The 21,612-nt window shown below is 38.4% G+C and overlaps 1 protein-coding gene across 2 annotated transcripts in view; it reads right to left on the bottom strand.

Annotated features, from left to right (window-relative positions):
* The window catches only part of TLK1 (tousled like kinase 1), a 68,988-nt gene that overhangs the window by 36,685 nt on the left and 10,691 nt on the right, over positions 1 to 21,612 (bottom strand). For both annotated transcript variants that reach the window (XM_082056607.1, XM_082056606.1), the window contains exons 2-3: positions 6,354 to 6,472; positions 3,054 to 3,125 (exon numbers count right to left, since the gene is read on the bottom strand). In XM_082056607.1, the coding sequence (XP_081912733.1) occupies positions 3,054 to 3,125; positions 6,354 to 6,467 (186 nt within the window). In that variant the 5' untranslated portion in view covers positions 6,468 to 6,472. The remainder of the gene's footprint in view (positions 1 to 3,053; positions 3,126 to 6,353; positions 6,473 to 21,612) is intronic.

Raw genomic sequence — 21,612 nt, 5'->3', positions numbered from 1 at the left:
TATAACTCAAGAAGTTATTTTCGTAGAAGAAAAAAAAAAATAAAATAATGTTTAATAAAAGTGCTTATTTTTTGTCTCAACACTTAAAATCACCAGTATGCTTAATAGTCATGAGGTTTTTTTAGTTGTTAATATTTTTCACATGCATAATGAATGAGTTTATAGTTTTTCACAATTATTTTCTTCTAAATCCTACCCTCCCCCCAAAGCTTTACAACTACAGCACACAAATGCAGCAGTGCTATTTTTCTCTGCAACACATTATAAATTCCAATTAGATCAAACCTGTAGTTACTTCTGAAATCACATTTATTATTAGGGTTGTGTGTTATTGGGAACTGCAGCAACTAAACAGCTACATCCAAGCAGAGCAAAAACATTTAAATAACTAAACAAACTGGACAAATCAAGCCACAGACAAAACTGTCCTTTAAATAATTCATTATCTACAGAAAACAGAAAACAGTACAATATAGTAATACATACAGTAAATACAATAATAGTAAAATAGTTATAAACACAAGAACGTATTTGTAACCAAAATAAGGAGTAATCCACTTTAATGAGGAATGATGGGGAAGGCCAAAATATTGGAAGACTACCACAGAAGCACTTGTTCACAACCCTATTTAGTCAATTTAGGATTTATCTCAACTACAAGTAGCTAATTCACACTCAAATTAAGACCTACGTAGCACAGCAACAAAGCATTTAATGAAATCTATACATTTAAAAATAAACTGGAATGTAGGCCTGGATCTTAAGATCAAACATCCAGCTGGTGTTTATTGCTCACAAGGCTGAACTGAATCCAGAACAAATCCTGGCTTCACGTTATTTTGCAGATCAAAGCTTACCTCTCTGAAGTATCTTAATTAAAACTATTATTGAGATAAGTTGTCCCTCTTAATACATCCATCAGACAGTAAAAAAAAAAAGACTACAGTTCTAATAGTTGTATTTTCTGCAATCCCATGTGCAAAAACTAAAACAGAAAACATTTGCACCAGAAAAACAAAAAGGGGGGGGGTGTGTGGGAAGCCTGCCTCGTTTTGAAAACTAAGTGTCAAAGACTTTCTTTTAATATGCCACTTAGTGATGAAAACACAGAATAATGACATGAATGTACCGTCACAATTTCATCAGAAACCAATATTCTTGCTAGAAACTAATTTCAATTATTCTGAGATTTGCATTTCTACTTTTTTCTTCTCCCAAAATCTATTGTAACACAACAGTTCTCTTTCAGCATCAAAATACAGAACTGCTTTCCTGTATGATGAAGTCTTTATATTTCTACACTATCATCCACAAGAGGAATTCCTTATTAAGACTTGTCACACCAGTAAAAAAAAAAGACATTGCACAACCTTTTTGCAATATTAAGAACTAAAGTGTACTTTTTATAAGATTGTAGAATATAAGTAACCTGATGTTATTTTAAGAACAAAGCTCTAAAAACTTATTAACATATTTGGTGTTACAATTATAATATAATTTAAGCGCATACTAGCGACAACTTTGGAAAATGGGTCAAGAAATAATATTTTGTAATTCAATGTCATTAAGACTCACCTTTCAGAAAACAAAGAAGAAACCTGGAGCACTGTGCACTGGAGATCCGTGCAGGGACTTTTTAGAAAAAAAAACTACTTCTATTTTAGAATCCAAGTTTTAGGATTTTTTTTTTTTTTAATTATACCTATGCATGGCTTGAAGTTAAAACACTATGCAGAGTCTGTAAATACTGGTTGAACTCTCAAACTTACATGCCTTGGAAAAAACTTGCCACCATACCTCATGTATACAAGTATAAAATAACATTTTTCTACACCAAAAAGTTATGACATGTACAGTCTGTGTTTTGAGATCACTCCGCTACTCACAGACATGGTTTTCTGTCAAGGAATTGCAATAACGCATGGTAACCTTCAGGCTCATTTCCATTCCCACACCTTCATCAGCACAGCATCACTGCAACACTGCCCAAAATATCTCCAGGAAAAGCCACGAAGAAAACCCCAACAGGCAGACAGACTTTTGGTTAAGGAAACAGACTATATACAATTGAAAGGAAAATCCAGCTGGGAAAGGCATGGAAAAAACACCAGAACCACCAAACATAACAGAAAGAAATCACACATACAAAACACTTATTTATAAGTTAGCAGTCTTGGGAACCAACTAAATTCACTTGGTGCTCAGCCCAATATAAAATCAAACATCAGACAGTGTCTCACAGTGACCGAGTGAATCAAGAACTAGGCCTCAAAAGGAACCTTTAACATGTGAAAATAACGTCAAAAGCACATTGCAAACAATTTTCCCTCTTGCATGACACATACTCAAACACAGGTCTCACCTGGGCTAGAAACACACTCCTGCTTACAACCAGTACAATCTTATCGGTGCAAACTGTGATGTACACAGGCAAAACTGGCCCAGGGGCTCACCAACCCCAGAACAGCTGAACTGAAAGAGCTGCATTAGCGCAACTATACCAGTGCTGGTCACTAGCAGGAAAATCATCTGCTCCAGGGAAGTCTGCACTCTGCACATTAAAACCTAACAAGAGTACGAATCCGTTTTTGGCTTATGAACTGTAATTAAGTAAGAAAATACACAGTGACAACTGCAGCTTTTACAAATGCAGATGATAGCTACTGTCTGACCTTGGAGCAAAACGATATTTTTAAAGAAAAATATAGCAAACTTGCTTCTACAGTATTTTCAAAGATGCAGCCAAAGACCAGTCAAAGTTTATCTGTGCTTGAAAACCGTATTGAACAGAAGACATCCCCGCAGCGTGACTACAGAGCAGCAGAAGCAGTTCATTTCATAACTGAAAATCCAGAGAAACTTTTATGAAGCCATGTCTCCCCCTCCCAGAGATGGTATCTTCTAGTAATATATGCTTTTTCCTACCTAGCTGTGTATTTTGCATTTTTATTTAAACGTTTCTACATAAAATAACGCATCAAAGTTGAATATAAGATTATTATTTGTTAGCATGAAAACTTTGAGGTAATAATGAATCTGTCCCATATACTTACCTCTGATTCTTTATCGCTTAAAGATCCCAAGCTTCCAAAACTGTGATTTGAGCTTTCGTTATTTGTTGAGGCCTACCAAGACAAACAAAATACTGAACATTATATACAGACTTATAAAACACCTAATCTGCTATTATCACTCAGTTATAACAAGCAGCAATAACAAAACTTCACAATTGCAAGGAAGACTTGATTAACTGTACAGCACTTGTGACTTGCAAGGGGGATAAAAAGTTTGACAGGTTGATATTTTGGCAGGGCACAGTAAATTGTGTATGTCGATTGCTTTTAAGCCAAGTAAAACTCTGTTACATTCAAAAAACATTTCAGTCTTATTTAGGAATCTGATGAAAAGCCCTACCAAATGGTTCCACCGAATGGGCTTAAAAAACCAATATTGCTGAAAGTGCTGGAGACTACTAAAAATTTTTCATTTTTCAATTAAAAAAAGGGTTTAATTCTCTCCAAGACAGATACTAGGCTACTACAGAGATTATATTTTTAATCCATTCAATGACAGAAAATTACAACCTATTGAAAATATTATTCTACATTCTTAAAACAAAACATTTCCCGCAAAGTAACAAATAGAAACTAGTAAGGAAAAAAAACACCACCACCACTACAACCCCCAAAAAACTAACTGTGAAATAGTCTCAAGTTACAATATTTATTTAGAAATTTTCTAAGGCTGATTTATTCAGAGAACTTTTGAATACAGAGTGACAGCAACAGTGTTTTATTGCAAGAGGCTGTTCCACGTTCACATAACAAAAAGTGCCAACATCAGTTGAGCTTCTTGTTATTAAAAGAACAAAAATCTTATGCAAAGAGGAAGTTTCCTCATTTTTTCCTTCAACATGAAAGCAGAACAATGTAGACCATATTTATACATAACGTTTTCCCAGTTACCTCTGCACATCAGATCAAAAGGTTTTATCTGCCTTTTTAATAAAAATCAGATAAGCGTCTCTCAACATCCCCCACCATGACTGAAGACTATATTAAAAAGAAAAGCATATTCCAAACCCAGCCCCAATCAGCTACTACACTTCACATTCTCTGCTTGGATACACTGAATAGTCAGAAATAAATACAGAAAAAACTTATATAATTGCCATTTTATTGATGGTGGGATAAATCACAAGACTAGATATTGGTATTCCCCTCTACTTTCCTGCCTTCTAAAACCAAACAAAAAGTAAGCAGGAAAAATAAGAGATATTGCAATGTATACTGAAGATTATTTGTGGAGTATTTCTGGTCAAAGTTAAGAACAACTGTGTCTTGGCTGAGGAGCTGCATCAACCAGGACAGGCGTAATACTATTTTCTGCAAACAACTATCAAAGCATTTGGTAGTATTAAAAAAAAAAACAAACAACACAACACTTTACCCAGCTATCCATTTGGAAACCAACTGGATGAGATACAATTATCTGTTCAGACAGATCTTGGAACATGTCAGGGAAAAGAAATTCACAATTCACACAGTAGAGTGAAAAAGGAAATTAGCTGTTTCAATTTTTTTTTTTTTATTTCCCCTGGATAATTTGGATGAACAAGCTGAGAACCTGAAAGTGGAATGTAATTTAGGTAAAAGTGAAAACAGCAGAACAACAGACAACAAAAAAAGACTTGAAGAGATTCATGGAAATGGTAAGCAGCAGCTCTCAGGGGATCAAAAGTTTAAAGAAAAGGAACATTGAGAAACTTGATAATTACTTCTAAAAACAATGTATTACACACATAGCAGTAGACATTCTGGGAAGGAAAGAGTGGCAATAAGGGACCAACACAGCTGTATCAAAAACTAATAGAAGGGTTTATAAGCACACCAGAAGTTAAAAGAAGGTACGGATCTAGTCATGAAAAAGGACAAATAGTCATTTGAATGATGAGTAATTACCCGAGGAATTACCATGAACTAATAAATTAGGGAATTAAGTAGTAGTAGAGAACCCAAGCAAGAAAGAAACAAAGACAAGCCAGAATTTCCAAGTTTGTCTCTATCTAATTTTAATCATAAGATATGGCAAGTATACATTTTTGCAGTCATAATTAGAAGGCTTTAAACAAAAAGAGAAAACAACAGTACATCAACCACACTGTGTCAATCCAACCTGATTCCTTCCCTGACTGTTTAACTCACTTCCTGGTGAAGATGGCAGTAACAGAAGTGATATGCCACTTTTTTCACAGCTTTATGAGAGTTACCGTCACATTATTCTCAAAACCAAATTAAGACGACATGATGCAAGATCACTATGCACTGATTTCTCTGCTTTATAGTTGGTTAATAGTCATCAATAATATCAAATATCCCCAGAAATTTCATCAGTCTGCTATCAGGTAGTATTTTGTTCTGTAATCTAGACTGGCAATTAAAATGTGGAATAGGAAGTACAAAATACTAACCAAGTCTGTACAAAATACTTAAAATATGAAGGCACTGCAAACACTTAGGAAACAGAATTCAAAATTATGTCAGTCATGGGGGAAATGTGCCTAAAAACTTAGCATTATATCTCTTGTTAACATCAGTTTATTAAGTACTACACCTGGAGAAGAACATTGAAATGCACAAATACAAAATGGAGTACCTTTGGTCACGCAACAGTATTGCAGAAATCAGTCTTGGAAGTTGAAACTAGTAACTTGAACAGAATTTCTAATAAAGGCAAATTTATTTTGCAGATATATCAACTGAAGGGTAATATATGACATATGGAAGGTAATTAAGCCCTTCTATTCAATGTTCATAAGGTTTTTCCTCAACTGTTGCATCCTGGTTTAGATATTAACGCACAGACTGCAGGAAGTCTACAATGAAAGTAGGTAAAATTGTATAAATGTCTGGAAAAGTTGAAAGAATTTGGCTTTGTTAATCTAGATATATTAGTCTTCAAACAAGTTTAATATTAAGAACAGAGGTCACAGCAGACCCCCTGTCTCTATTCCAAGCCAAACTGTAGTAGCTGGCCATTTGCAGAAAGGACAACTCCACTTAAATACCGGGAAAAATGTCTGCCTCTGATCACATGCACTACAGCAAAACCATAAATGCCTGTAGAAACCCATTCTTTGGTATTTTTAAGAACAATTCAATGTCCATGTCACAGACAGGTTCAGGATAAACATCCTATCTCAAAGCAAAAGAACAGATAAGGATTTTTCTGAGAGCCTCTTCCAACCCAGTACTTTGGCAAGTGAATCATGCAGGCAATGTACAAGTGAGACACTGTGAAATAAACTAATATTTCAAAGACGGTAGACATGGATGACTGCTCTTAGAACTTACTTTAGCTCCAACACTGCAACTTCCAGTACTTCCAGTGCTGCCACTTACTACTCCTGTAAATCTTGCCTCTAACAACTCCTGTCTTCTTGGGTCCAGGCTATGAAGCTCATCCATTGCTCCTAAAAAAAAAAAAAAAAAATAATGTTCCCTAATGTTTGCAATGGCATATTTCACAAACAAGCCAAACATACCACTGGCCTATGCAAAGAAGGAACTTACACCGTCAGCTTGACAAGGATTCACCATCTGCTACCTAATAAAAAATGTACTCAGTGAATTCCAGAAATTTTGAAGAAAGTTCTGTGTGTCAATTTTGGTGAAAACTAGAACCTGTTAGAGGCATATAAGAGACATGGAGTCTGCAGCATGCAATACGCCAACCAGGCAACTATTTATAGATCAAAAACTAGCTGACAGGAGCAAAATACTTTCCAGCATAAAACCTTCCAGTTCTGCAATCCCCTTGTTTTCCATATTATTTAAATTGTTTAGGCTATCAACATATCACTGTCCAAGACAAACAAGTAAGAATCACAGGAGAAAAAGGGAAATCAGAAGGTAGATCACAGTCCCCAAGAGGTGCAGGGGAAGGCAGGGTTATACGGACGTGGGAAGGGCTGAGGAGCAAGGAGCAGGATCAGCAACGTGAAAGGAGCCAAGAGCCACAGGGACCCTTGCAGAGGTGGTGCCCCTGCCAAACGGGCAGTGGGGGCCGCGAGCATGGCAGGAACAGGAGGGGGAAGGAAACCAGGGGAACAAAAGGAGTTTCTGATGAGCTCAGCCTACAGGAGTAGGCCGCAAAATGATGTGCAGCTTCCTAATCTGTATTTAAATCATGGCTGCTTAATGAGTCTGAAAGATGATCTAGACAAATAGTCTTCCGTATTTACACAAACTGCTTTGTTTTTATCTTTTCAACTACTTGAACATTTAGTTTACCTTCACTTGGAAACATTTCAGTTGCTTTATTTTAAATAACATATTTAATGCCGAAGTCTTTATGCACTATTTTAATAGCATATCTCCAAAATTCCATATAAAGTGATATAGCCTCATTTTTTTCAGCTAAGACACAACTTATCATGTTTGTGCTTTTCCGTGCCATGGGACAACACAGCAGTTCAGAAAGGACTGCAGGTAATAACTGTGTATATTCAAATGGTGCTATGAAAGAAAGCTTTTGGAATTTCCTTTTATGAGAACTCCAGTTTGCAAAGTTTAAGTGCTTTTATTAACTTCCACTCATCAACTAAGCACCTTGACAGCCAAGGTATCAGTGCAGCTTTCCAGTCATTAGTAAGACATGAGACACTTTCCTATACAACTCTTGGGTACCTCACAAATCTTTAACATTCAAGAGCTAGACAGAACTTTCTGTACTGCACATTTTGGTCACTCCAAGCCATGCAGCTAAGCCTCCTGGTAGAGACAGCGCTGGTTCTGCTGTCTGGCTAATTCCCTTGCTCCTGCAGGAAGGCAGGCGATAGAGAGTGTGGCATCTGTGCTCCTTCACTGCAGAGCCCGGTACCCAGAACCTTCTCTGGCAGAAGAAAATCACAGTGAGAGAAAAACAGTCAGGAAGGAGACATTCAGGAAATGTGTTGTAGGTAGACTCTTCTTCTGAAAAAAATTAAATTGCAAATGGCAGGTTGAGGATACCACATTTTGTTTCTGAAGGTGGAAGAGCGTACCCAAACACAGCCACATCCAGAGCTGGAGGTCTCTTTACCAGCAATGCAGGGGAATTATCCAGTTTTAAACTACAGTTGGTTTCTTATCAGCGGTTGTAATGCCGTTTCTGTACTTGCATAGTAAAAATTCCTCCAATTTCTACATATTTTAGATTGTAAGCTGTCTGGGGTACAGACTGGTTTACTACATATATGCATAGTGCAGTTCAATAAGGAATCCTATTTAAACTCTTGGCTCCTAAAATGTGCTTGTGTACCACTTCCAGGAGTTTCAAAACCAAAGTGTACACTTTTATGCACAAAAAAATATTTCTTATATTTACATATTGTGCAATAAAGCTTCCCTTTTTTCCTTTTTCTTTTTTTTTTTTTTAAAAAGCAGATGTGTACAGCATACCTTTGCTAGTATGTAATCCATACCTTAATGGGAAAGTATTGCTCTAAAAGAGCATAAGAAACTAATCACACCAGATTTCTCAAGTGAGTTTAAATGACTATTGTTTTGGTTCATAACAGTAAATTTCTAAGTGTATGCCACTCTGAAACAAATAACATGAGTTTACCAAAGCAACCCATTTAATGAAGCAGGACTAGCAATATTTTGATTTATTAGCCTACTTGACAGTCACCGCCCACCAAAGTTCAGAGTTTACTTAAAATTGCTGACATAATTCTATCAATTACAAACCATGCACATATTACAGAAACAGATACTATCATACCCTATATTGTTTATTTTATGAAATATAGGAAAGCAATAATCACAGTAGATAGCTAAGGTTCATTTGAAGTGCTGTAGGGTAAAACTGCTACTGCAGGTCTCATGTACTGTATCTAGATGGTAATGCGCTAAATAGACCAGCACCCCTGGGTTACCTCCCCAGTCAGAATGGTAATTTAGCAGGTAGAGGGGTAGCCCACAGCACAGATGAAACACAATCCTCCCTTTTATTTTTCTGCTCAGATTTTAGAACCTACACATGGCTGACAAACACAGTGCATTCTCTTTATTGTTTCTGCTGGGGTCTTTTTTGTTGTTGTGTTTGGTGGTTTGGGGTTTGGTTTGTTTTTTGTTATTGTTGTTAAATATCCAGAACCAAAAAGCAACACGTAACATGTACATTCCGCCATCCTTCTGATCTGAAGGACAAGACAGAAAATCTGGATTCGAATCTTCCAACACTGAGCAAACCCTAGGAAGGTCTATTAAACTGCCTTCGTCATTCATGCTGTAATTTAAGATACACCATTCACTCCCAGACACACAGCTGCTTTTTCCAAGAACATGCAGTTCCGTACAATCCTTCAGTTCTTAGCACAAGTTAACTGCTTTTAAAGGTACCATACACTTAAAGGCACTTCATGTAAGGGACGAAAAATATAATTTTTAAACACCAGACTTCATAAATGATCCTGCTGACAGAACACCTTGCTGCTCACAAGATAGACATAACTTACAGTTTTGAAAATATACCCAGACTTCTCAGTTGAACTACATTCCTATCCCCGAAAGTCAACTCATTAGCTCAAAAGACACACAAGTACATACAGCATATTTACAATGACATCAGATGAAAGACTGGCATTGCTACCACCCACTGCCATTCAAACTTCTGCTATCTTCCAAAGAGAACACCTGGAAGATTACCCCAAACTCACAGAAGAGCCCAGATTTTAGAATGCTTCTTCTAGTAATTTTTTTAGAAGTTACCAACACTACCGTTGTATTTTTTTAGGTTCTTTCAGAATAATCTAAAGCCTCTTCTTTAAAAACTGACATAAAAAAATATAGATTTCTTGTCCTGAAAAGGACACTTTTTTCAAGAACTCTTCCAAAAAGAACTCCAAACTCTTCCAAGAATTTGTAAAGCAATGGGTTATCTCAAAAATCTAAGTTATAAATTCAAAGAAGCAATTCGTAAGCTTTTTCATTCAATATAAACAATTAGACCATTTTCTACCTAGCAAAAACAGAGATGTAAAGAATCAGAGGATTCTCCATGGTAATTTGAATTTTTCAGACCTGGTGACCATAAAATAATGAAGCACAAACAGCACCTGTACTCTTAAGGCCCCATACCTCCAAATATACAAATACTTGCAAAAGATCCAATTATTTAACCAAATATTTACGTGCTCATACTTCAGTAAAATGGTCATTTTAGGAGAAAAAAAATAGCAGCGAGTTGGAACTGCAAGTCTTCACCTCCTAAAACTGGATCTTTTGTGATCCACACATATTATGATCTCCACCTCAAGCACTGCCAGACCGCAGAGCAGCGCGGCAGACCCAAACACAAGGGCTTGGCAGATCAGACATGTTTTTCTTTTTCACTAACTATGGAATCAAGCTTCAAGCCTCAATCTTTATCTTTGACTCTCTTATTACCCTGAATGGACTCTTGTTATCTGGCAATCAATTACAGCTTCAAGATGAAGAAAGACCAACAGCTTCACACATTGACAGCTTTCTACAATGAAGATAAAATTCATTATGCATAAGCCAGACTCTTCTTAGAACATCCCTCCAGATTAGACTGAGGCCCCCTTCTCCTGAATTCAAGGCCAGGACAAACCACCTTTCACTTAAGTGAAAGGCATACTGGTTTGGTCTGGTTTCTTTAACCGACTTATATGCATATAGCTTTTAATGCCAAAGCAAACCACTTGAAGGCACAGACCTATCTATTGAAAAGAAGAAGACAGTTCAACAATAGCCCAAACGCAAATCGAATTTCCTAATGTGCTCCTAGCAGGCACTCAGATTTTATGGTAACACACATTGTATGAGAATTATGTGCAACATATTTTTAGGAACACTTCACATTAACACTGATAATATTACCACCGCGTAGTCTCTTCACTGACAGTAGCATCCTTTAGATCAGTAAATATAACTAATATCCAATTAAAAGGGCAAAAGGTAGGAATAAAAAAAAAAACCAACAACAACACATTTCAAATGGCAAGAAAAGCAGTCTGGAAAGCAGCTTAAAAAAAATAATCAAAAATCAAAATTCCTTTAAAGGTATCAAACAATCTTTGAAGTTATGACTTTAAGCATGGTAACCATTCCAAGTATAGAAACCACTGTTTAACAGCATTGCAATGCAATCCCTAAAGTCTTTAAGTAACTGTTTATTTCAACTTGGAATATCCTAAATGTGCATTTATCCCATTATGTTGATGGTCTAATAATTTAACTTCATAACAACTGAGTATGACAGCTCTTGTCAATCTAGATTACATGTGTATGAGCAGATAAATGGAAAGCTTTAAATTATCAAATGCAAAACTACAGAAAATTAGTAAAAACACAGATTTAAAAATCCTTGAGCATCCTCCTAAAAAAAAGCCCACACAACTACTTTTCCCTTCTTCTTTCACCAAAATTAAGATGCATCTTGTCTTTGCATCCATTTGTATTTCCTTTTAAGTGAACTACTCTCTTGTCTCATTTGTAAAAAACAAAGCAGCAAACCAAGCAAACCAAAACATGCACTAAACTTCATTCTTCTCTCTTCTCTTTCTGAAACTCTGGACTTTCCTTACTGCAGGACCAACCTGAAAGGGCTTTTTCATTCTCCAGGAAAATAAAATAATGAAGCTAACATTCCTGCCTCCAAGAAAACAAACTATTTGGTATGGTGGTTAGGCAAATGCTAGCAAGTCATCATCATGTCGATCCAGGTCTCTTCCTACTAATAGTAAAACTTTCTATTTATTACGGTTTCCATTTTATATGTGCTTCAGTACCTTATAAAAGGGAATAAAGCAGCCCAGAACAAGTTGCCAGTGAAGGAACACACAGAGCTCTCAAATACAAGCCTAATCAAGTGAAAAAGCAAGGCAAACCAAACTATAGTAAGACATCAAGCTGTACGGAGTGAATGCAAATTTCTTCATTTTTAAATTGGAAAAGGCACCTGTTCCATTTAAAATAAAACATTTGGGCTGCAAGATTGAGAAGTGAATCAAAAAACCACAAAGTTGACCTGTGCTGCTAAACAACGTCTTGAATAGGCTTTCCTCTGCAGTGTGTTTTGGGGAATCATAGAAAACAGAATTGGAAACAGCCTTGAAAACTACTAATGTGCTAAGAAAACAAGTTGAGATGCTAGCATGATGGCATAAAGCCAAGCAGCAGTAATTTGAGAAGAATTCTATTCCAAGATAACAGCAAAAACCCAGCCCAGCTTTTGCAGGAGGCTTTTAAGTGCATCACCATCAGAACAACTGTGAATCACAATCCCCAGGCCACAGTCACTCAGTTCTGCAGCCCCACAAGTCAGAAGCTCCCACTCAACCTAAATCAGCTGTCAGCACGGCAGACAACAAGATAAAATACCTGAGATGTGAAGTAAAACAAAAAAGAAAATCCTAGTACTGTAATATATTTACGTCCTAACAATAGCTACATAAACAAAGTCTAGAGGACACCATTTACCAAGGCCTCAGGGTTCCAGCTCTTCCAAAATACTTAACAGAGTAACAACGAACACTACAGATTACCCATGACAAAGTTTAAGCTGGAAATTTAGAAATGCTTATAATCACTGGATTTCCAATCAAGAGGATTAATTCATTTTACAGAGGACTATGTACCTATTGTAACCTCCAAACAAGAGGTGACATGAAATAGTTCAGGGTAGTATATTAGAGCTGAAAACCTTCACTGTAGGTGCACTCAAACAGCAGCAGTAGATGCAACAGAAAAGGGGGAAAATAGATCCTAATGTTCAAGTGAAACTAGCTGTTTGAAAAGTCATAAGAAATTCTAATGAGGTACATATATAAGCCCGGGGTTAGGAAGGAATAGTATCCATTTAATTAATCAAGAGTCATGACAGTGAAAATGCAACATTTCTGAGCACCTGAGCTGGTAACACTCAGGCATGCAACACAGAAAAAGTAGTATAAAATTCACATTTCTCACTGAAGTTATCTTTTCTATTTAGGCACTTGTTTCCTAACAAGCACACCCTCTACCACCACTAAGGTTCCTAGGTGAAATTAAAATGTTTTTCTCAGTAATCAAAACAGAGCTTTTATTCCACAAACTGATCCTCTTGAAGTGAGAAAGAGTGTGTCCAAAGGAATGAGCAAAGGGATGCAGGCAAGTGAAAGGTGCTACTGCTTATGGGAGGCTAAGGGGTGAAAGGAAGGAGATAAAAAGCTGGAAAATCAGCAGGCATTCAGGTCAGGCTTTACACAAAACCTGTGGGAGGGAAATAATGTAACTGGCAAATTTTGGCCTAAAAAAGCACAACTATGGCAAATTTAACAAATTGTAAGAAAAAGAGTCTTCACTGTATTTAGAAGAAAGTAGTTTTTGACAAATACGATTTGAAAATCCACTTCCAAAGTACTTTTATGAAATTTGTGTCTGCTGATTACAGTTGTATGATTGTTGGATGCAAACTTGTTAAAATACAAAGCAAAGAAAATGAGGTTTTTCAAATGAGAAGGAAAAAAAACACCAAACACAACAACTTCTGACTGATTTCCCATGAACCAACAGGCCGATGAGGGAAGGGGTGCATTTTGGTTAGTTTACCTGGCCTCTGCCATTCAACATTAATTCTTCTGGTGCTGAAAAAACAGGAAAATATTCCTTGTGTCCCTCCTCTCCTCAAGGTGCAGCCTATTTCTTTTTGGAAGACTTTTTCAAAGGTTTTTTCAAATGACCATAGCTCAGTTTTTAAAAATGCTGTTTGAAGGTTGGTTATTTCACTTTTCCCAGCAGTTCAACAGTCCAGAAATTTGATCTAAAACAAAGAAAACATCGGCTGCTGGATAGACAAGTAATTTTCTGCAGATCAATCTACAACAGAAATCAATTCTTTAACACTTTAAAAAAAAAAAAAAAAAAAAAAAGATATTTAGACTTCATCTCTACGCTGCCAGTTTTTGGATTTCAACTGTCTGGCCAACAATCCAGAAGAGTGAATTACAGAGAAATATGTTCCTGAGAGAACCTCTGCTAACGCCTTGAAGAAAGACTTATGAACAAACCACTTGGGCCAGCTTCAGATCAATCAGGAGACATTTGTGGGTAACAATTTAGGAACATTTAATTCTCCCTGATTTTCAGCTAGGCGCCCTATTCTAAGGTTCCCTTGGCCATTATGCATCCCATCAGATGGCTGCAGGCAGCAGAGGCAAAGACAAATTTACAAGTTGCCAACCAATGCCTTTATTTGGCCACAAACCAACAACATATAGTCATGCGTGTGGGTATACGCCACAAGCACGGGAGCTCAGAACGGCTCATTCAGAGCTCAGGGAGTGATTCACACAACCAAGAGGACAACCGCTCCCAAAGGGTCTGTTCTATTGTAACTGGGGCTGAACCAGGCACGCAGCTATGTCCACAGCAAGCCAGGGACTCTGACGAGTCCCTCTACTGATCCTCACCCTTGGAAGTACGATTGAATTACCTGAAAGCCACACATGGCTCATAAGCAATGCACTGGCCTGAAGGAACCACGAGCTCTTATTTCTGAGTGACGGCATTTTCCCACACATTGCATAAAAGTAATTGTACCTTCCTTCAACACTATAGACAACACACCTATTGCACAAGTGTGAACACAACCTGAGGTGCAGCACCGTACCTCTGACAGATAAGCACTAATGTAAGCAACAGAAAGACTTGAAAAAAAGAAGAAACCCACCTGACTGAGCACCTTTAAAAATTACATCGCAAACTTGCAAGGTGATAACGTGCATGTCCATGACAGCTTTTAAGACTGAAGTCTGTCTAACAGTTAATGGTGCTGATGGGTCTGAAAGCTACTGAAGCTTTTTTGCAACATCCACTGAAAACAATGGCATGCTGTGTCTCCTTCCAAACCTGTTCTTATTCAGAAAACAAGTCAACATCTAGTTTTATTTGGCACGTGAATCCTTATAACGGCCTGGGTTTTAGCCAGACTTTTTCTTTATGCTAGTTTTTGCTGAAGGAATTCTTTACAGATCAAATTTTTCCCATCTTGCCCCAGAAATTATTACGCCATTATTTTTGCAGCATTTTTTCCTTATTAATGATAGGAGTTGGAAAGTATAGAATAATTAATAGAGAGAAGACATGGCATAAAACATTCAACATGGCATCTACTTATCCATTTCCATTAAGTTCTACATAACGCCATGTGCAACACGTACAGGAAGCGTTAGCATAGCAAACACTGCTGTGAGCAACAGTACCACGGCAAGGTCCTTCCTGAGTCTGTTGAATAAATTTTAGCGTGATGAATGAAGGGAGAAAGGACAACTGAAAGAACATGCAGCATAGTACTAGTATCTTGAAAACTGTTTCTCTTGGATTTGCCGTCCCTCAACAGCAGTAAGGAGGCTACATTCTGAAAATTGGTATCACTGTATTTTCGCCTCTCCACACACCTTGACGAAACTTGAATTCAACAGGTAAGTTAATGGGCATAGTAACAGAAACATCTGCTATGCCCAACAGCAGAACAATCTACTTGGAAGAATCTCCAACTTCTAAAACCCCTCTTCATGTCCAGTAATCCCTTCTAGGCTCTTAAAAACAATATTGAGTTAGGTAAGATCAGAGTGTACTTCCTAGACCAAAATCCCCAACTGCAAGATGTTTCTTTATTAAGAAAGCCCTCCTATATCAATCAAACAGAAAAGCCACTACAAAAAAATACTCCATAGAGCAGCAGCATCAGTGAATAATATCCCTTTTGGAAATGTCCTCCTTAAAAATACTTATTCTGAAATCATACAACTACCAGCTTAAAAAATTAAAATTAAAAAATAGCTAAAAAAATATTTTCCAAGTTGTTGGCTACAAAACCATATGCAGAACAAGCCTGCCAAAGAAGTCAACACTCTGCACGAAGAGAAACTAGATGGGTGATATCCTGAACATGTTCATTACAAGAAATGGCATCCATTCCTTTGCAGCTTGTCCCTACATAATCCCAAGTGTCATATTTTCCTGCTTTTTAAAAACCTGGATTACTCACTTGCAATTTTTCTCTAGATTATTCTGAACTGCCAAGAGTGATCAAAGAGCAAGTTCTGATTTGGCAGAAAGATTTTGGTGGCTTTTCAACACCACCAAACTGGCAGAGCCAGAATGTTTCAAAGAAACAAGCAGGTTTGTTAACTTGGTCTTCGCTGACCATTTTGTGCTCTTTGCAGCTAAAGACAGAGATACCTGACAGCAGGTTTACTAACCAGTTGACTCTCACTGTGTAAAGTACTGCTCTAAGCATTCAGTCTGTTTAGAATAAATGTATAGATACTGAAAAACAAATGCATCTTCAGTAAAGCCTTTTTAATGACAACATCTGATCTGAACATCTGCTACAGTGACAGGACAATCAGAGATACAAAGCACTCATTTAAGGTGCTTTTAATAAAGTTTTGTTCAAGACAACTGTCAGTTTTGGCAGCAACTGGGTAGCCAACTAGCACATCCTCCTGATGTTTCTTGTCATTTCTGACCACTGTAGTCTGTGCCTGCATAAATGTGATACAAACCTCTTTAAAATCTCCCATAAAGCCTTAAACAATCATATCTAGGTTCCATGGGGCTTTCTCCTGGAAAGGGAAGATTCATTATAGATGTTTAAGGTCAAAAGCAGTTAGTTTTTCTTTCTTCAGAGTTAAGAACAATGTTCTGGATAAGGAAAAACTACACTAAATGCATTGGTTTATGATTGTATTCTACTAAGTTAGAAGAAAGCTTAGAAGAAAATATGAAGGCACTCCTTTGGGCTGCTTTAGTCTACTGGATATCCTTGGTCAATCAAAAGTAAAAAACTCCTTGTTATTGTCCCATAGTGCAGTATCCGTGATGCTATATTGCACTGTACTACTGCTAGGATCAATAAACGAATATACAATACACAGACAATAAGTTTATGCTTACAATTTCCCCATAAGGTAGGAAAAGCCTATCTGCATTCTACAGAAAGCACTTAATGTCTTGGCCAAAATTATGTGAGACATCTGTGGCAGAAATACTAAAAGACTGTATTCCTGGGTAGCAAACATCTGCCTTGAACACAACATTATGTCAAGAGAGACACAAACTAAAAGAGCCTGGGCTGCATGCATGCAGGTGACGTGCTGCCTGCCTATCTCCACCAGCTCCCCTTTCAGGTCTGTGTAGAGGAATCTGCAGCAATTACTGTTGCTTCCAGACAGTTCTGTGAAAGGTATCCAGACAGAAAAGGAGAAGCAGAATTTGCCCATTTCAGCTTCATTTGCTGCAAAACCAGACGCTCCCTATGCCCTTAGGGAAGAGGCAGCAGGCAGGGAGAAGCACACTGCACGTTCATGGGTCACTTGCTGCCAATGCAGACTAACAGGTCACAAGATAACACCAGTTTTGTGATACTCCCAAAAAGTGCATCACACTCCAAACAAAAGTGCACTACTTTCTATCTCTCTATGCTGAAAAGCACTAAAAGCCTGGAGCAGTCCTGAAGAAGAAACATCCACCTAGAGAAATACTAGAAAGTACAGTGGATTTCATTTGGTGCATTCACTTACAAGGAAACAAACCAGGAGTTCTCAATGCTCAAGTCCATGAAATGGCTGTCTGCAAGAATTTAAAATGGCACAGGCCTTTCGCACATATCAAAAATAAACAGCAGTTTCTGCTATCTAAGGAAGGAGTGAAAAGGAAGTTGAAAGCAGAGGTCACCTAGTGAGCAGGAAGGGAGCGCCAGTGCCCCTTCCCACGAGGCTTTTGGTTCTCACCCTCCCTCCTCAGACAAAGTAAACCATGAAGGAACAAATATAAATTGCGCCGCTTTTCCCTAAATAACTTTGACTGCAAGTTACCTATAGGGTAGAAAGGCGGTCCAAAAACCCCCAACAATTTAGTAGAATAAATGTTTCTTATTTTTCCAAGTTACAATACCAGTCATTTGGTATTTGAAAGCTGTATTTGTGTCAACAGAAGTGTGTTTCAGTTGCTAATTCCCTGAATTTCCTAATCTCCTTACTTCTGTAGCTCCTGCTGCCACTTCTGCCCTCATGATCTCCAAATGCTCCCCAGCGCAGGCAGCCCCTGCCCCGCAGGCCGAGGTCAGGGCTCTGCTCCCTGCAGCACACAGCACCGTACAACTGCTGACCACAGGACATAACTCTTAACCTATACTGTTCTCTTCATTACATGCTATAAATAAGAAATAAAGCAAAAAATCCTAAGTCTTTCCAAGTATATTAATCTATTTCACTCTTAACACTGTGATCAACTGTAACTTCAACTCCCATATACTTAGGTAAGAGGCCACAGTTCAACAAACATGCAAAAAAGCTTATTACACCTCTAAGATTAAACTGTGACAATAAATTCACCTCTAACTGTCACCACAAGACTCATGAACTATTTTGGTTTTTGAACTACACCATTTTAAGAAAAAAGGGTACAAACCTCGAACAGCACTGTCAGTTTCCTCTTTTCAAAATATCTGCATGGTGCACATAGCATAGAAAATACAAAAACTGAAACAAAAAGAATTACATTAAGAGATTTAAACTGCAGGATCACAAGCTTGGTGAGAAACCACCACACCAGGCAGCTCATGCAGTTGGGACCCTGTCCCTGTGCTGAGCAGGGCCATGCGACCTGCCAGCAGCTCACTACCTTCCTCTTGTAGGCACCCTGACTAGAGGATAGGTGGTGCTCAAAGAATCAGGCAACTAGATACTATTCCTTAAAAAAAATAAAGTACAACTCAACTAGCAGCCTCTGAACTGACAAGGCAACCCAAGCTTCGCTGAATAGGGGAAGAAACCCATTTTTTAAAAGTCTCTTGTAGGGAGGAGCTTCCCAGAATACAGCTCTAAATAGATAAATTACACACACAGAGCTGACATGTTACACCTACGTTTTCCTAGGACCTTGCAGCATTGCTCCCATTATACAGATAGGGAAAAATGAGACTTCTATGAAATCACACATGCATCAGTGAAAAATCAAGTTTGAGACTAAGGGTAAGAAATATTTCAAACTTTGTATTCATCCTTCTTACAGCACAGCTACAAAGCCTGTTGATACCCACAGTATACATTAAATTCAGTTGCAACTTTGTGTACTGAACATTTTTAAAAATTCAACACCCGCGTAGTTAACAAAAAAAGCATCCTATGTAACCATCTGTCAAAAATTCACTTTTAGTGTTCCTCGGCATTATCATTAAAGAAATCTGCATTACAGCCATTGCTCCTTTGCAGTGTTCATCACCTAATTTTAAACCAGCTTTCTTTTCTGCTATACTATCACTTTCATTCAAGTTTTAAAAGAAAGAAAGGTTTCTCACTCCTTTCAACACAGTCTCTTCCTGAGAACCGAGCAAAGAACAGACTTCATGGAACAAAGTCTGTGATCACGTGAATAACATTTTGCAACATAAATGCAGTTGAAGCCCTGAGGGCAACTAGAAATTAGGAAAGGGCAGAGTTATAAGTCTTTGATATTGCAAATTAAAAAAAAAAAAGTCAGGTATATATTCAAACCATATTTCAAGACACCAGTAAAAATACTTACGTGCAATTAACATCATCCACCATGTAGAAGCACCTGAACACTCAGCTACATAGTACTTGTTGCCCTATGGAACTAACGACATTTCTTCTCAGTTAAAGGATAAGGACACTATAATGGCATCTGTGGACCACTGCAGCCTAATTTAAGAAGAAACAAGTGTGATCCAAGTTCTCTTCTCCAACTAACAGAAGATAAAGCAGCACTTCTCCTTAAAACAGCTCATACCAAAAGCAAGGGAGGACCATGAAACCCCTCGGGTGGCTGCAGCGGGGTTCTCAGAGCCAACTTGTACAGCCCATCGGAGACACAACAGCCAGCGCTACCGGGAGGCAGCGGCACACCTTACCAATGGCTGATAAATCGGGATGCATTTCACCTGGCGTATGTTTGCCTCGACTGCTTCCACACTCTTGACTTTGGGGGTAACTGAACACCAAGCTAACCACACAGAAGATTTAAAAAAAAAAAAGGAATTGATCTATCAATAAATCTATAATGGACTTCGAGGATCCAGAACTGAGCCAGGCTTACCTCCATCAGTTAGAAAAGACGGATGGGCCAAATGAGACCTATGTCTGTACAGTCAGAGAAGGTTAAAGCCCCGACGAGTCTGCAGACGTGCAAGGGGACCTGCTGCTCACGCCACAGGCCCACCGCTCTAGTGGGCTGTCTGTCTTAGTGGCGAAGAGACAACTGAAGTTTAAAAACTAGTAAAAGCATTTGAAAAAACAAAAACCAAAAAAAAAAAAAACCCCAAAAAAACCCCAAAACACAAACCCCAACACATCAGGAAAGAGAAAGTTTCACCAACAGCAGTTTGCAGTGAATTCAGAAAAAGGCCAGTTGGAGGCCACCCTCCTCACCCTGCCCATGCAGCAGGAGCCACCACCGCTAGCAGGGCCGACGCCACCACCTGCCCCAGCAGCTGCCAATGCCGTGTTGCCACCGTTAACATGCATACATGGTGACATCTATACATGGAAAAGCTTCTAAATATTAGGTGGCAAATGCAAACACCAGTGACCAAGTACACCATGCAGGTTTTGGTATACCTCTTAGAAAAAGGTCAGTTTAGTGTCTAACGAAGCCATTTTACATCCCTAACAGCTAGTGATGCTAGATACCTATTTTGGTTGTACTTGAATGACTAATTCTCTGCTTTTATGTACAGCTTTCGTATAACAAAATAATGTACTGCAAGTACTACATGCTAACATGATTATTCACCAAGTAAGATAAATTGTACTAAAACCATCTTATTTTGCCAGAAATAAACTCTTCTGCTTAGTGCCTTTGGATCATTCATACAACAAACCAGATCCAATAACTCAACTGGTGCAACAAAAAGTCATTTTAATGACCTGTCTTGACTTAAACCTAAAAACCGTGAAGAATTTTCATTATTAAAGACAGAAAAAATACTAACAAAATCTGTTATTTACCCCAAATCCCTCATTTGGACCTTTATCCACAACAACCTTAGAACTGGATTTCACTTTTTCTCAAGCAGAATTTTGACAGCTAAGATAAACCAACATTCCTCTCCAGTCTTTCTAGACACAGGCACTGCGGCTGTGAACCCCACACCACACGAAGCAGGCACCACTGCTGCCGGCTCTACAGCAGGAAGGCTCCTGCATGGTGACACACTGGGGGACACCAGAGGACAGACTCCCAGCCGCATCCTCACAAAACCGCGCCACCAAGTGTAGCTCCAGCTGAGCGCAGGCAGCCAATGCTTGAATGTCCGGAAGGTTCTTGCTTCTACAGCATAAACCTGCTCCCTTTTTCAAAGATCACCCTCCCTCCAGGAAAATCACCAGCATGCACAATTGCAAGCTGGGCAGGGGGACCGCGACTTCAGGGGGAAAAGGACAGCTTAGCACAGGGGAGCAGAGGAGTGGGACAAGACTGGAGGTCACCCCTGTGGCCCAGCACTGGTCGGGAAGGGAAACTGAGGGTGGGAGGAGGCAGGAGCTGGTCCAGGCGAGAGCACACACCCCAGCCGCAGCGCCTCGGGGACAGCGGC

The sequence above is a fragment of the Streptopelia decaocto genome (assembly GCF_964273445.1).
Source record: "Streptopelia decaocto genome assembly, chromosome: 6".
Classification (NCBI taxonomy): domain Eukaryota; kingdom Metazoa; phylum Chordata; class Aves; order Columbiformes; family Columbidae; genus Streptopelia; species Streptopelia decaocto.
This window is presented reverse-complemented; position numbering and strand designations above follow the sequence as displayed.